General features: G+C 33.9%; 2 protein-coding genes across 2 annotated transcripts; both read left to right on the forward strand.

Moving 5' to 3' along the window:
* Positions 1-2,715: 2,715 nt before the first annotated feature.
* On the forward strand, positions 2,716-11,125 carry LOC111282747 (urease-like). Its single transcript, XM_022870985.2, has 19 exons — positions 2,716-2,792; positions 3,056-3,250; positions 3,547-3,620; positions 3,729-3,774; positions 4,258-4,363; positions 4,770-4,912; positions 5,160-5,270; positions 5,826-5,989; positions 6,127-6,505; positions 6,587-6,695; positions 7,922-8,061; positions 8,210-8,347; positions 8,447-8,538; positions 8,842-8,971; positions 9,048-9,206; positions 9,717-9,884; positions 9,988-10,122; positions 10,477-10,548; positions 10,634-11,125. Exons 2-19 carry the CDS (start codon positions 3,125-3,127, stop codon positions 10,853-10,855), a joined length of 2,514 nt encoding a protein of 837 aa, XP_022726720.2. The 5' UTR covers positions 2,716-2,792; positions 3,056-3,124; the 3' UTR covers positions 10,856-11,125.
* Positions 11,126-12,308: 1,183 nt separating this feature from the next.
* Positions 12,309-15,820, forward strand: LOC111282812 (uncharacterized). Its single transcript, XM_022871068.2, has 4 exons — positions 12,309-12,978; positions 13,434-13,865; positions 14,080-14,383; positions 15,371-15,820. The coding sequence occupies exons 1-4, from the start codon at positions 12,499-12,501 to the stop codon at positions 15,511-15,513; spliced, it is 1,359 nt and encodes a 452-aa protein (XP_022726803.1). The 5' UTR covers positions 12,309-12,498; the 3' UTR covers positions 15,514-15,820.
* The last annotated feature ends 816 nt before the right edge of the window (positions 15,821-16,636 follow it).

Here is a 16,636-nt window from a genome sequence, read left to right on the forward strand (position 1 = left end):
TTTCTTCTTTCAAATTGATTACTTCTGAATTTTGTTCCCCATTTTTTTTATGGGATCAATATTCAATATCGTTTTCATTTGACATTTTGGCCCAAAACCATCATTTTGATGATCAACTCATCCTCTATATTTCAACATTCTTATTGTTTACCATTTAGTTTGTTTGCTCCTACAAATTACAGAGAGTTGGTATATACAAATCGTGGGTTAATTTTGTTGCAATGGATTGTGTTTGTATCGAGCTGTCTCTCAGAGGTAAAATTTTGAAATTATAAGAAAAAGAAAAAGAATGGCTTATAACAAAAATTGATATGAGCTTAACATTTATGTTTCGATGCTTAAATCAGCGAGAAGTTTAAAAAAAAAAAGAAGAAGATAATTAAAGGGTATTTAAGTTGTGCTATTTATATCTAAAAAATGTAAGGTTTTAGATAATTTAAATTGTCCAAAATCAACTTTAAAAGATAAAATGATGATCTGAACTGATAATTAACTGTTCATTCAAACATAACAAATCAACAAATCTAATATTTTAAAATGTGAGTTGATCGAGCTAATATGAACTCGTAAATTTATATTTACTTCGCTAAGTTAAAATGATTATATTATTTCTGATTGTTCGTTGACTTAACACTAATAAGTAAAAAGTCTATTACGACCTTTAGACGGAAAAATAATACTTCTAATAGATTGGTTACATGGATTGACCCATATTTATAAATCACAGTACTGTTCATATCACAAAAATCAAAATCACTAAGCTGTGGAAAAGTCATCAGAAGCATGAGCTTCTGAAAAGCTGATTTCCCCAATGCCAAAATCCATAGTAAACTGAACTCTACGGACAATATTGTTGTCATCTTTTCCACTTATTATTAGCTATTGTGGGGTGATAAAGACCTTGCTGCAACGTTCTGCCTTACCATGGATAACACCTGAATTTGTTTGGGCTTTCCTGGATCAGCTGATGATTCTTCGTTTCTTTCCATCTTTATTAGTGTGATCGAATTCTTTCACTTGCGCTCTTTTTGATAGAACTGTGTTCCAATCACTCTTGATTTCATTGTCTGTTCGCCCTGCAAGTCTCCCAGCTAATCAGAGACCATCTACAAAAAAATTAGTTCGAATGCAAACTAATAATAAAAGACTGTAAATCATTACATTTTAAATTAATTTGATCTGTTGATATTTGTTCTCTAAACGGAAATAGAGAAAGACCTTTTTGAGTTGTGAACAATGGCCGACGTGGTTCGGGATGTTTGTATAAAATGGGTGGTTAATTAGGTGAAATATTTAATTTGATATTTAAATTTTAAAAATTTTTAATATAATATTTAAATTATAAATTTATTAATTAATGATATATTTATTTTTAATATGATTAATTTTAGATGATGATATATTAAGAATAAATAATTCTTTAAATATTATATTAATTAATGTATTTATAATTTAAATATAAAATTTTAAAATTTAAATCATTATATTAAATATTGTTAGATCAAAAAAATTCTAATCAATTAAACAATCAAGTCAGTAAAAATAAAATTAAATGATCAATTAATTACATAAAATATAATAATTTAACATGATTCAACTTAATTGATTTATGTTTATAAATAAAAAAAATTTTATTAATTATAAAAAATTATAAACATACAATCAATTTAATTATTTATAATTAATACCCATAAATTCTTTCTATCTTAATTTTAAAAAATATTTTCAATTCAAATAAATACATACATATATATATATAAATACATTATATTTATTTAAATTATCTCATTTCTATCTAATATTATTTAATTCACTCAAACATAGATACCGATAAATATATGAATATCTTATATTCTTACTAAATATAAAATCTTACAATTTTTTATTTTTTTATACTTAATTTTATAAAAATTTTATCTATTTATAATTATACAAATTTACTTATAAAAAATTTTTTTCTTAAAATTTTTCTTTTTCAAAACTTTTTTAATATTTTAAGTAATATCTAATTAATATTCAATAAATTTATAATCTCTAACAAATTTTAAATAAATTTATTACGAAATTTTTAAGTCATTATTTTTAATAAATATTTAATTGTAATTTAAAACACTAATATTGGAATCTGAGCTCAAAACTGCAATCATCGTCCTTTTGACGTAAAACACTCAACATTTAGCATTTGTTTGTCTCATGTGTTGTCCTTTCCAGAGTCACGTATGCATGCACACCTCTTTCCGCCATTTTTCTTTTGTTTTTGTTTTTTTTTAACTAAGGATACCATTTATGAAGTTTTAAATATGTTTTAAAAATAATTGAAAATTTTAACTCATGATTTTTTACATTTTGTTGCTGAGGATTTTTTTTTTTCTCCAACTTTATTTTTAAGCCAAAATTCTAAAAACTCTTTTATTAGAAGAAAAATTTTATCGAATTACAACCTTTTTCAATTTAATTTTTACACGAAATTCGTGTAAAGACCTTCATTTACATTTCAGTTAAAATTTTAATTTTAAAACTGAATTAATCAAAAATAAAAAATTTTAACAGTACTTAACTTATTAAATTTCATCAATTAATTCCATTAAAATCGAATTTCAAATACTTCAATCACCATGAATCCTTGTATAGAGTACAACATTGACAGCTTAAGGTACAAGGTCTCTACAGCAAGCTTTCAAAGCCCAAAAGGACAAAGCGCTATTATTTCAAACTGCTGCTCAGTCTCTCATTTCATCATCATTTGGTGGAGTGGCAATCAGACTTTCAGCACAGTTCCAACCATTCCAAAGGCAAGACATTTTTCCTCCTATTTTCACCGTTTCCTTTTGGAAACTATAGTTGTAGTTTATGTAGTTGTAAGTATGTTTAAAGGCTTTATCATCATCTGCTACTCTTTCATAATATTATTTGATCAAAATTTCAGATTCTGATTCAAGATTACAGAATTTTCTGTCACTTTGGTCAAACAGATAAAATTTAGCCTTTTTTTTCTTGGGGTTTGACTCTAATAAAAAAGGTTTATCTTTTTTCAAATAATCATCTCAATTAGTAGGGCTGTGGTGGTGGAGAACTGTTGGGCACTGACTTTGAAAGAAAGAAGTGCAATAGAGTTAAAAGAAGAATGAAACTAACCCCAAAAGAAGTGGAGAAGCTAGGCCTTCATAATGCTGGGTATCTTGCCCAGAAGCGTCTGGCACGTGGGCTTAGGCTCAATTATACTGAAGCTGTTGCTCTCATAGCCACTCAGGTGATTTATTGTCAGATTCTGTTGAGCTTTTTCCCTGAATGAGTATATTTGTGTATGCTTTTTTTTTAAATAAAATTGTTTGTGTTGTTATGCAATTTATAGTGTCACGCTTCAGGAATTTTAGTTTCATTATCTCTTCATAAAGTGGAGTGGTAAATAAGGACTTCATTGGAAATTCTTCATAAATCGAGTTATTGATTTCGGAGCTGTGTACCAGTTTTCCTTTTTTATTTTTCTTAGAGATGGTTGAAGAAAATTGAGCTTTCATACCCCTTTTCATATGGTTTCCATCATAGATTCTGGAGCTTGTTCGTGATGGTGACAAGACTGTGGCCAAATTGATGGAAATTGGTCAACAACTTCTGGGAAGGTATGCAGCCATTTATCATGTTTTCTTTTTATTTATGTTACTCGTTTGTTAGAAGCTCTGTGATGTTGTGCCTTGAAGAAATAGAAATAATAAATAATGTTTAAACAGGAGGCAAGTTCTTCCGGCTGTTCCACATCTATTGGAATCTGTTCAGGTATTATGCTTAAGTAATCATAGCTGGCACTGAATTTTCCTTTGCAATTCAAAAATGATCAGCGTATGTTTTTATCCTAAACAAATTTACAGCTTGGCTAGTGATTTAACTATGCGGATTATATGTAAAAAGCGAGCAGATGGAGTTTGCATTCATCAGTTTGTTATTATGACTTTATTTATCAGAAATGTGGTAATCCTTATTTGGTATTTCTACACCTATCACTTCTGAAATTGTATTTCTAGTTGCTTGTTGGCCGCAGCAGTTCTATAGGCTATTCATTGTTTCATATGTTATCCTATTAGAAGAGTTTGGTTTTCTGCATTAAGTTGTTTGTACTTTTCAACTCTACAATGAATGTTTTGAAAAGCCTGAAATAGAGTGCATGAAACGTCATTGTTCTGGACTTTCTCATCTTATTCCCTAAAATTATTTTTCTGTCAAAGTCTGCAGCTCCATAAACTAATAATTATTTTAATATAGGTCGAAGGGACATTTCCTGATGGGACAAAGTTAATCACTATTCACAATGCTATTGCTAGTGAAAATGGAAACTTGGACCTTGCTTTACATGGTTCTTTTCTACCTGGTAAAGCCTTAGCTTAGATCATATTTTTTTGGAAATATACACTTCCTCAACGAATATATGTACAATATATTATGTTATTCTGAAAATATCTTCCTTAGCAGAGTGATCTTAGTTTTCTGCAAAGATTTTTGCATGCTTGATCTCACATAAAAGAACAGGGCTCAAGCTCAAATTAAATTCATCTCAAGATACAGTTCTTGTTTTTTTCCTTTTCTTTTTGGCTCTAACCTACCTGACTTTTTGAAATCTGAGCAGTAAGCTTCTCATGATATATCAATAAGTCTATTGTAATATTATACTTTTATACTTGAAGATTTTAGTAGATTAGGCAGCTTAGTTGGAACTGCTACTGCTTGAGTATGTAAAGTGCCCAGTGGGAACTAAAAGAAGAACGTTGATAATGCAGTGCCTTCCCTTGAGAAATTTCTTGAAATGGAAGATAAAATGGTTCCTGGTGAAGTGATCTTCAAAGGTGGGATTATTACACTTAATTATGGAAGGAAAGCAGTAAGACTCAAAGTCACTAACACTGGAGACAGGCCAATTCAGGTGTAGCAAACTTATCTTCTGTGAATGATATGATTTATTTATCTTGTTGAGAGTTTGGCCAATTCAAATCTCTCTCTGTTCTTTTGCTTTATAGACCACTCTATTAATGTGTACAGAGAAGTTACCTACAAATCTTTATGGCTACCATATAATGGTCAAGCTAACCAATATTTTTTTTGGTTATTTTTCTAGGGAAGAATTGAAGGATCTTTTTGTTTATTGTGTTAATCATTCATCAGTTTTTCAGGTGGGAAGCCATTATCACTTTATTGAGGTGAACCCGTCCTTGGTTTTTGATCGAAGGAAAGCATACGGCTTGCGCCTAAATATACCAGCAGGAACAGCTACAAGATTTGAGGTTGAGCATTTTAACCTTTATCTGTTGAGATGTTTGTTGTTTGATTTATTAATTAAGTGTAATTAATGGTTATTCATTGATCATCCTGTCTAGATAACTCTCTTTCTACTAAAAATTAACAGTGATGCTCTCATGTTATTTTTTAAAAGTGTTCTTATTATCATTTATTTAGGAAAATTTTCCTGAGGATTGATAAGAAATTGTAGATGCTAGTATAGGAATCAATGACTTAGAGAAGGTTCTGATGTGTTTCAGTATATTGGCAGTTATGAAACTGAGCTGGTAGACCCTGATTTTGGAGGAAGCCTTAAAATTTATAATGATAAACATTCATTTATGAAAACCTAATTGTAAGAATTTGGAAGGTAGCATTCTATTAATGTAAGAGGGTTGTTCTAAGTTTTATTATCACATTAGCAGATAGAGTTAAGTTCATGCTTAAACTTTTATTAAGTGAATTAAATTAAATGTTCCTTTGGTGTAGTAATGGGCTCAGGATCCTCACTTGATCAAATCTGACTTTATTCTTTGACTGAACGTGTTTTATCTTTCCAGCCTGGAGAATGTAAAACTGTTGTGCTTGTCAGCATTGGTGGTAGGAAAGTGATCAGAGGAGGAAATGGTATTGCTGATGGTCCTGTTGATGATGCCAATGTCGAAATGGTGATTAAAACTATAAGGATGGAAGGTTATGGGAATCTGGAGGATGCAAATGCTAGGTTTACAACTTTGGCTAGAAACTTAGTGCTGGCTGTTTTACTTCTATTGGATTTCACCAAAAGGATTTCTTGATTAGTAAGCCTTGTCTACTTAAATAATTGAATAGGAAAATATTGATACCTTGACTATTTTGCAGTGAAGGTGTGACCGGAGAAGATTCTGCTTTCAGTACAACAATTTCTTGCGAAGCATATGCTAACATGTATGGCCCTACTACCGGTGACAAAATTCGGCTAGGTGATACAAATTTGTATGCTGAAATAGAAAGAGATTTTGCTGTATATGGTGATGAATGTGTATTTGGTGGTGGAAAAGTTATAAGAGATGGCATGGGTCAATCATGTGGACATCCACCAGCTGAATCTTTAGATATTGTTATAACAAATGCTGTAATCATTGATTACACTGGTATACTCAAGGCAGATATTGGTATTAAAAATGGCCTTATTGTTGAACTTGGGAAAGCAGGCAATCCAGATACCATGAATGGTGTTTTCCCTAATATGATCATTGGTGTAAGTTTTTCATATGAAAGCAGTGTCCAGGTATAATTAGCTGCTGTATTAATGGCTGATATCTAGACCATTAACTCTCAGGTTAATACTGAGGTTATTGCTGGGGAAGGATTGATTGTAACTGCGGGGGGTATAGACTGTCATGTGCACTTCATATGCCCTCAGCTGGTTCATGAAGCAATATCAAGTGGTAAGCTACAGTTTCAGGCATACTTTAGCTAAAAGATGCTAGTGAAACACGGACACACACAAACCTCACATATCCTTATGTGCTTATTTTTGGTGAGAGCAAGAGGGAGAGAGACAAAAAGGGACAGAATGATTAGCTCATACCATCTGACCTCTATATATTGGAGATTCTATTGACCATGTTGCTTTCTGCACTAGACCTCTAGAATGTATAATGTTTTTCTTTGACAAGAACTGTCCCAATTGTTCCCCATAATTATCTAGCTCAATGGTAAAGGTTTTCTGCTTTCAGTTGCAGATGAAACTCTGTAAGCTTTACTGATGGTTAGGACCACCTCTAGATCCCCGGTTCAAGTACCTTGCTCCGGTGCAATGGTCATATTTTCAATTGTTATCCTTTTTTTCTCAATGTTGAGTATAAGAAAGAAAAGATTAAACTACTATAAGATTCTCCAGGCACTATCTATATTATAATAACAGTAGTATTAACAGAACATTATAAACTGATACATCAGCTGAGAAAGAATCGATTAAAGTCTACTGAGATACAGGCATATCTCTGTTTGAACCACACAGTATGAACAGCACACACTTTTAGATATTTGAATATAGAAGTAATGGCTGATTATATTTCTTGAAATGAGACAAAGAAGCTCTTCAGATCTTTTTGATTGATTTGACTGTTTCAAAGCATTCTGAAGGAACCATGTGAAATGTGAATGTCAAAGGGACTTTCCATTACTTTCTGCAAACAGACCTTGCTAAATGGAATAGCATGTTGATGAAATTGGATTTTTTTTATATTGCTAATTGTAGCTAATAGTTAAAATCCTTCTTTGTAAGCATTGAGATTCATCTCTGATTGGGTTCCAGTTTGTTCGTTTTATTTTCTATCAGCTGCTCTTTGAACCATAAAAGTTTCTTCTGGTTTTCTGCCACCAATTCTGCCAATCTTGGGCAGCATATTGGAATTTTCTTTTAGTCTAATGAGGACTGAAGGCAAAGACATGGTCCAAAAGTGTTCTCAAAAGGTTGTAAATTGATGCAGACACACACACACTCACACAGATTCACACACATTCACAAATACTTCAACATCTGTGAATTTGGAAATGCTTGTATATAAACAGTTTACAAACAAAAACATTGAGAAAACTTATTTAATAGAATCATACATCTTTATTAAATATTAATGTGTTATACATTGAACCTTCCAAATTTATGTAGGCATCACAACATTAGTAGGAGGTGGAACTGGACCTGCTGAAGGGACACGTGCAACTACTTGTACACCGGCTGCATTGCAAATGAAATTGATGCTGCAGTCCACTGATGACTTTCCTCTAAATTTTGGCTTCACGGGGAAGGTAAGCTTAAATTTCCTTATGTAATATTTTCCTTCATGTTATCTATGAATTAGGTAAAGAGTAAAGGATGGACCTATATTCTTCATTTATCTGATATAAAATGGATGGTTAGAGCTTCCCTTACTTGCCCTCAAATTTTTTTTCTTAGGGGAATGGTTCCAAACCTGATGAACTACATGAAATAATCAAAGCTGGAGCTATGGGATTGAAGCTGCATGAGGATTGGGGAACTACTCCTGCTGCAATAGACAATTGTTTAACTGTTGCAGAACTATATGATGTCCAGGTCAGAAAACAAGAATGCCTATTATTTCTGAGCTTTACAAGTTCTTTTTAATTGCATTTTAACCATATAGGTGTCTTTTATCTTTATTGATTTTGGCAGGTTAATATACATACTGACACCTTGAATGAATCTGGATTTGTGGAACATACAATTGCCGCATTTAAAGGAAGAACTATTCATGCTTATCACAGGTATAAACTCATGTCTCCCATCCCCCCACCCCTACTTGCTCAATAAGAAAAAACTAAATTGACTGATTAGCAGAAATCAGATATATGAGGAGATAACTCTGGATTACTATCTTCAATAAGGCTCTTAAGGATGCCTTGTGAAAGGAACCTTAAAAAATGTGGAGTTGTAACTTTAATGAGTTCATTAAGCGTGAATATCTTTCTCTTTTTTCAGAACAAGGTGGAGTTCTGTTTCTATTAATTTTCTGGTTAATGGGTCAGGTTTAGCTATTTGATGTTCATTATTAATGTAATTTTGGGCAGTGAAGGTGCTGGTGGTGGTCATGCTCCAGATATCATCAAAGTATGTGGTGTTAAAAACGTCCTCCCCTCATCAACAAACCCAACACGCCCTTATACTTCCAATACTATAGATGAACATCTTGATATGCTGGTATGTGAAGATAATAGTATATATTATATCTGCAGGATTTTGCCTGTCCAATTCTCATGCATTCCTATCTTAGCAGATGGTTTGCCATCACCTTGACAAGGATATTCCAGAAGATGTAGCTTTTGCTGAATCAAGGATTAGGGCTGAAACCATTGCTGCGGAAGACATATTGCATGACATGGGGGCAATCAGCATTATATCTTCTGATTCACAGGCTATGGGTCGCATTGGAGAGGTCTTCTTTTAAATTCTACTTCTCTTACTCCTTGGCTTTCTTTTATTTCATAGAAAGAGCTTGTGTGAGTAGTTGCTATTCATATGGAAACTTTTTATGATTAAATGACTATCAAAGGTAGAAACAACAAGAGACAGGTTTTCTTTAACTTGACTGTGAGAATTTAGAATAGTTAAAAGCAGAGTCTGATTGTTGTAGTAAATAAAGTAGCAAACTAATTTTAGGATGAAGGTAACAAATACTTTGTGAAGGATGAAGAGAGGAATATGGCATCAGAGACAACAAACCCAAACTTCATGTAATGAGCCTCATCAAAAAACAGGCCAGGAACATATTGGGAACATCTTGTGTTAGTCAAATATATAATCTTGATTTGGTCATGCTCAATTCTTAGTAGCATACATGGTTAACCTTCTATATAGCACATACTTCTCATTTTGCATGTGCTTATAAATGACTCGGATAGTTCCATGATCTAAGGCTGAAATAAGTTCAATTCTTTCTTACCAGGTGATAAGCAGAACTTGGCAAACTGCCCACAAGATGAAATCACAAAGGGGGCCAATTGGTCCTGGAGGCTCAGACAATGACAATCTAAGAATCAAACGTTATGTTGCAAAATACACCATAAATCCAGCTATTGCTAATGGGATTGCAGAATTCGTTGGTTCAGTAGAGGCATGTTATTTGTAATCTCTTTAAATGTTGTGTGTGTGTGTGTGTGTTTTGGCTTTTCTAATTATTAGAAATTTACTTATGTCAACAATATATGCATCCGCAGGTGGGAAAGTTGGCTGATCTTGTTTTATGGAAGCCATCCTTTTTTGGGGCAAAACCTGAAATGGTAATCAAAGGTGGTGAAATTACTTGGGCTAATATGGGAGATCCTAATGCAAGCATCCCAACACCTGAACCGGTAAAATTTTATTTGTTATTCACAGAGAAGGATTTTTTACTTTTCTTCACTTAACAAATCATCCTGTTTGGTGATATTATGGGCATTAACTTCTTATTCTCCTATCTTAAAAGGAAATGGATAAGTTATTTGTGCTTGAAAATGATTTCAGGTATTAGTCACTGACTGTTGAAATAGTTTTACACCCTTCTATTCTTGTTCACATTTCTAATGATATGTAATATTACAAAACCGTCTCAAAAATGATTTATAAGTTATTGTTGCTAGCTAATGCTACCATACTGAGGCTTCTAGTGAGATCAATTGAAGAAGCCAAAGTTAAGCACTTTTTATTGAAGACATGAGTTGCCACAGGTGTTATCAAGGCCGATGTTTGGAGCATTTGGCGAGGCTGGAAGTGCTAACTCCATCGCTTTCATCAGCAAGGCATGAATCTCTCTCTCTCTCTCTCTCTCTCCATGTGTGTATATATATCATAAACAAGTAGAATCACATTTACGCATGCAAACAGGCTGCTTTAGATTGTGGAGTTAAAGAGTTATATGGACTAAAGAAGAGGGTAGAAGCTGTTGGCAATACCAGAAGTCTGACCAAGCTTGACATGAAGCTCAATAATGCCCTCCCAAATATCACAGTAGACCCAGAAACATATATTGTGACAGCTGACGGTGTGGTTCTCACCTGTGATGCAGCAACTACAGTTCCCCTGTCTCGGAATTATTTCCTCTTCTAGTCTCCATAGATAATGCTCTTAACTTTCACCATGTATTTTACCTTTTGTTTTTAAATTAAGCATCCTAGCTTTGGAACGTTATGAACATTTAAATAAAAACAGACAAACAATTCATCCAGGAGGCAGTAAGTAAAACAGGAACAAAGCAGCTACCGATGAGTTGCTTGTTCTCCAAGTTTGCTGAAACCTTATGTTCTACTTGATGCAATTCAGTATTGTGGTTCAGTTTATGGCATAACAAAACATAGTGTTCAAATTGGCTTGCTCGCACTTGAGAGCATCATTGATAATGGTTGCAATTTGATGTAACCAAGCATGATAGCAAGTCGTTTCGATCTCCTTCGTCAGGTCCTGGAGTAACTGGTGGTGGAATACCCCATAGCATTTGTCTGACAAATTTAGCTGTATAAACATTACCTGTAAATTACAACATTCCTGTACGCATTTGGGAGCAAATAGTGATAGGCGTGTTCACTTGGGTGCTTACCTCTGCCTTGCCATTGACTCGAAAACTTAAAGAGATGGTGAGTTGGTAGTTGTTGAAGATACTATTTCAAAACATTAGCCGACTGAGACAACTAATCATGGTTGGTATTGCTAGTTTTTTATCAGTCAAGACTCCAAGAGTGGGGGGGAAACAGGCAACTGTTCGTTAGATTGAAAACAGGTAGGTTGAATGCCGCCAAAGCAAACCTCCATTATTTTGGGCCAAGTGGTCACAAACTCAAAATATCAGCGGCTGAACGCTGCCCCATTGCCATTAAAATTCAATAGTTATCTATATATATTTTTTTTATAAAGGATGTCTCACCTTAAGGATTAAAAAATTAAATATTATAATCTAAAGTTTAAATTTAAAATATTAATTATTAAAAATAATTATTAAATTAAATTAAATTAAATTCTGAATTCATTTATTATCAATTTTAACCTACTTTTCTACTATCTATAATTATTTCATTAATAATTCACTGGCATCTCCCAAAAATGGGTCCCACATTCTCATTATTTTTCTTTGAAAATTGCCTTCAATTTTGGCGGGAAACTTCAAACCTGGTAAGTTTTGGGAGTTATGTTTCCTGAATTTCAGCAATTTCTTGATCAAATTATCACCAGGATTATATAAATCCTGGACCCTTAATTAATAATAATGGATTTCTTTAACAGGCAAATAATCAGTGGGGAAAACATCACATGAGCTTTTACTCCGTCAGATCTGACATGGCCCACTTATTGGTACCTGTCTCGTGAAAAGGAAGAAGGTAGCCGGAGCCAAGGGTCATTATCAGACAGATCTTCATCATAAACGCAAGCTGCATGATCTCATCATATCCCACTAAATTAAACGGCTGACATCACGTGATCAACTCGAAACCTTAAGCTTACCGTTGAAAAATCAATAAAAACGAGCTCATTCAATAATTACCCCCATAAATTAAATTTATTTTTACAAAGTCCACCGGCCATGGCAGGAGATAACCTGCCATACACTTATCCACCACCTCATTATTATTTCCACGATCTATAAATAAAATAAAAAAATCAAAATTTTGAGCTTCAGTTGTCAAAAAATTTGAAATTTATCGCTGAATTATTCGGTTAAGTAATTAAAACCCTTCAAAAATTTTCAATTTTTTCTTTTAATGGGTGATTCGCCCGTACAGACAGAGGCAGAGCAACCACCTCCAGCGCAAATCCCTCTGCTCAATTCGAACAACCGAAACGACACCGCTCAAAACCAGCAGCAACGACGGCAACAACGAGAAATCCGAACAAGCAACGACCTCGATGATTCCTTGGAAAAGTTGGAGAGGTTTTTGACTTTTCTCGGTTTCAATCAATCTTCTTGGCTGAGCTTTTCCTTGTCTTGGGCGGCGTTCTCGGTGGTTGGGGTTTTGGTTCCGGTTTTAGTGCTGGAACTTTCCAATTGCGACAGTTGCGAGACGTACCAGATTAAGAATTTCGAGATGGTTATCGTGGCTTCTCAGGCCTGTTTGGCGGCCGTTTCTTTGTTTTGCATTTCGTTTAATCTCAGAAATTACGGTATTAGGAAGTTTCTATTTGTTGACCGATACGGCGGTCAAATGGCTCGTTTTACCAACCTCTACGTTAAACAAATTTTGGTAAAGTTTCTCACATTATTTATTTATTTGAAACATATATGTTTAAATTGTTTTGTTGGGGTTCATGGTTAACGCATTCAAGTTTGATCTTTGATTATAATTCTGTGTTAAATTATGCACTAATGTTGTTGGATTGATCGCAGCTACAAACATAGAAAGAAGATGATTAATTCTAACCTTTGAAATGATCCCTGATTTTTCACTTTTTCTTGTTTTATCTTTCATGGATTTGGAAATTATTAGTTTAGTAATATAATTTTTCTACACACAGAAAAGGGTTTTCTACTGAACCAATAAATGGATGATTCAATGAAACTAGAAATATGAATCTTTTCCTTTTAGTTGTGGCACCAGCAATTTTGGTAATAATAATGAATGTAAGTGAACTTAAAAGATTTGTTGTTTTGCTAAGCCGACCACTGTTTCTTGATTTGCATTAAGTTACTTTTGTATAGGATTCAATGCGCCTGCTGATATGGTGGTCGCTGCCATGCTTTATTTTGAAGACTGCACGTGAGATCATCCGTAGCTTATACGTGCAACGTGATTCATGGTGGATTTCTGTTGCTATTTTATTAGCTTTGGTTTTGTCGTGGACTTATGCGAGTACGATTAGTCTATCTGCCAGCATTTTGTTTCATTTAGTCTGCAACTTGCAAGTTATTCACTTTGATGATTACGCAAAGCTCCTGGAAAGAGAATCTGATGTTGTGGTATTTATAGAGGAGCACATTCGACTACGGCATCATCTTTTCAAGATAAGCCATAGGTTCAGAATTTTTCTTCTTTTACAGTTCTGTGTTGTCACAGCTAGCCAATTTGTGACTCTTCTCCAGACAACTGGATACAGTGGAATAGTTAACTTCATAAATGGAGGTGATTTTGCAGTAAGTGCAGATATTTATTTCTTTAGTTTCTATATGGATAAACTGCATTGTTAAGATAGCTAATTAGTTTGACTCCTGCACTCCATAAGCATTACTAATGCTACTAAACTAGAAAAAGAAGTTGCTAATTTCCTCGAATATTTTCTTTTAAACCGTAACCATTTAATTCGTTCAGGTCTTTATTGTAGTTGTCTCTTGTTTCATGCATTTCTAGGTCTCCTCAATTGTTCAGGTTGTTGGGATTATTCTGTGCTTGCATGCAGCCACAAAAATTTCTCATAGAGCTCAAGGAATTGCATCACTTGCTAGTAGATGGCATGCATTGGCAACATGCACTTCAACTGATGCCTCCCTGAGAAGTTCAAATAGTGTGGGAAACATGGAAGCTCTTAATCAATTGAACTCACTACATATGACTCTTTCTGAAAGTGATCTGGAGTCGGTGGATTATGTTGCCATGCCGACAACTACGCAGTTAGCTTCTTATATGTCTTCATATCACAGAAGACAAGCTTTTGGTATGAAATTTATCTTGTTTCCATACCTATTCTGTTTCTCTATTCCTCATCTGAAGATTTAGGGACAATGCTTAAAAATGAAGCAACAATATGAACTCTACTCCTACACTAGTACCATAAATGAAGATAAAACACACAGTAGCTCCGACACTTGCTAGATTTTTTTTACGGAAATACTTTGTGACGATATGAAACTATATTAAGAATCTCTTAGACATCACTGAAATATTATCTTGGTCATATAAAATTATGTAGGTATAAAAAAAGTAGCTCATAAGGTCTCTGAGATATGTTCAGTTGCATCTTCTAACTCCAATACTCCACCCAATAGTAACCACTAGAAGATGGATGGTTTATTTCTAGTTTATAAGTTTTACTTTATAATGGATATTCTTACTTCTTTGACCAAGTAATTGGTGATTTATTCTTGCAATGCATCCATAGAACCCCAGTTTAGCATTTGTCAATAGTTACTCAAAGAGAGCAGGTGAGATTTAGTTTGCAAGCCTTGTGTCGTAGTTTTGCAATGAATAGTATATCATCTTAAGTGTATCACTAGGCACAGTTAAAAACACTGTTATTTCTACTATATGTCTTTTTTTTTTTTTTGGTCCTTAGCTTTTGGAAGTTTTCTAGATTTGAATATCTTTAAGGGACATAAATGCTTAGATCCAGAAACATTGAAAATGAAAGTTGTAATCTCCGGCTGCGCCTGGAAGAAAGAATCTAATTGACTTTGTTCATATAAAACTGAACGCAAAGTCAATCCTTTAGATAGAATCTAATTGACGTTGCTCATATAAAACTGAAGGCAGAGTCAATCTTTACATCAAAGGCATGGGCTTGGCCCGGTGGTTTATGCTCCCATTTTCCCACCATGGTGTGGGAATTTCCTGGAGGCATTACAGCAACTAAATCTATGGTTTTCAATGTTGGGATTTTTATTCATCCATGTAGTCCTTATGCTTATATTTTGTGGGCATGCAGTGATGTACTTACAGACCAATCCTGGAGGCATTACTATATTTGGATGGACAGTTGATCGGGGTCTTATCAACACAATTTTTTTCATCGAGCTTTCCCTGGTTACATTTGTGCTTGGAAGGACCGTAGTCTTCGCTTCTACGTAATGTTCTCCATTACTGCCTGCATACAAATCTCACTCGCTAGCTAGCACCTGGTTAATTCTCGATAGGAAATGATCCTTATGGTTATTGTTAGAAATTGCTCAAGTATCATCTTGAATGGTGCTGATAAACAAGCCAACAGCAACAAGGCCTTTAGTTCGACAAAGGTTTGGGAATTTTGAACAGTGCAACACATGGATGCAGCACCATTTTCCTCGATCTTCGATTTGATTAATTAATTTATATATACTTTGTCATATACCAAACAAAACAAATTTGTCTGGTAAAAGGGAAAATCTGCGTTCACCTATATCTCTTAGACAAGTATGTGCCTATCGCCTTGGTCCGAATCTGGAAACTTTAGTGAAGGAGAATTTTACAACCGATGTTACAAAACATAATTCTAAGAATAAATTTCCGGTACTTTGGTTTTTAAAGAAAATACATAAAGCATGGGTATTAACGAACGGATTTGAAGGTATAAAGCCTCGGTCTCAAACGTGGGAGCTTTTGACGAGTTTTCATTCCATAATCATTCTGCTGGGCCAGAGGAATTAGTATACGGTTTATTCTGGTGACCTTTCCTTCGTGGTGATTTTGTTGTTGGTATGCCTACCGAAGTTCTTAATAGAACTGTAAACAGAAATGCAACGGGAGGAATACAATAAACAAAAATAGTAACATTCAATAACCAAGAATAGTGGATGGAACATACCGCAGCATCCTAATCTTGAAGACCACACAATTTACAAAACTAGATGTCAAACATGCTTTCAGTGAATGACACGGTAAACCAACTACATGCCAAAGGAGTTGATAACATGAAACAATAGAGCCTAAATTACCAGCATGCAAACTGTTCTAGTAAAAATCATAACTACCATCAAGGTTAAGTTGAACACGTAGTGAACAGATACCCAAAAATATACTATAATCTTGCTTGGTTAAGGCAAATTATTTATAAACAAGTATTTACTACACTATTAAGTGATATTAAGAATGTCTGAATGAATTTGATAACCAGAAAGTAAACTACAATTATTGAGCGGTAAGAGTTTATTTCATCCCAGAACCTTAATTAAAAATGTAACCCCCCACATTGCCCATGACCAGTAATTTTATATGA

Source organism: Durio zibethinus, chromosome 5 (assembly GCF_047325235.1).
Source record: "Durio zibethinus cultivar Kanyao isolate XHJ-2024 chromosome 5, ASM4732523v1, whole genome shotgun sequence".
NCBI lineage: Eukaryota > Viridiplantae > Streptophyta > Magnoliopsida > Malvales > Malvaceae > Durio > Durio zibethinus.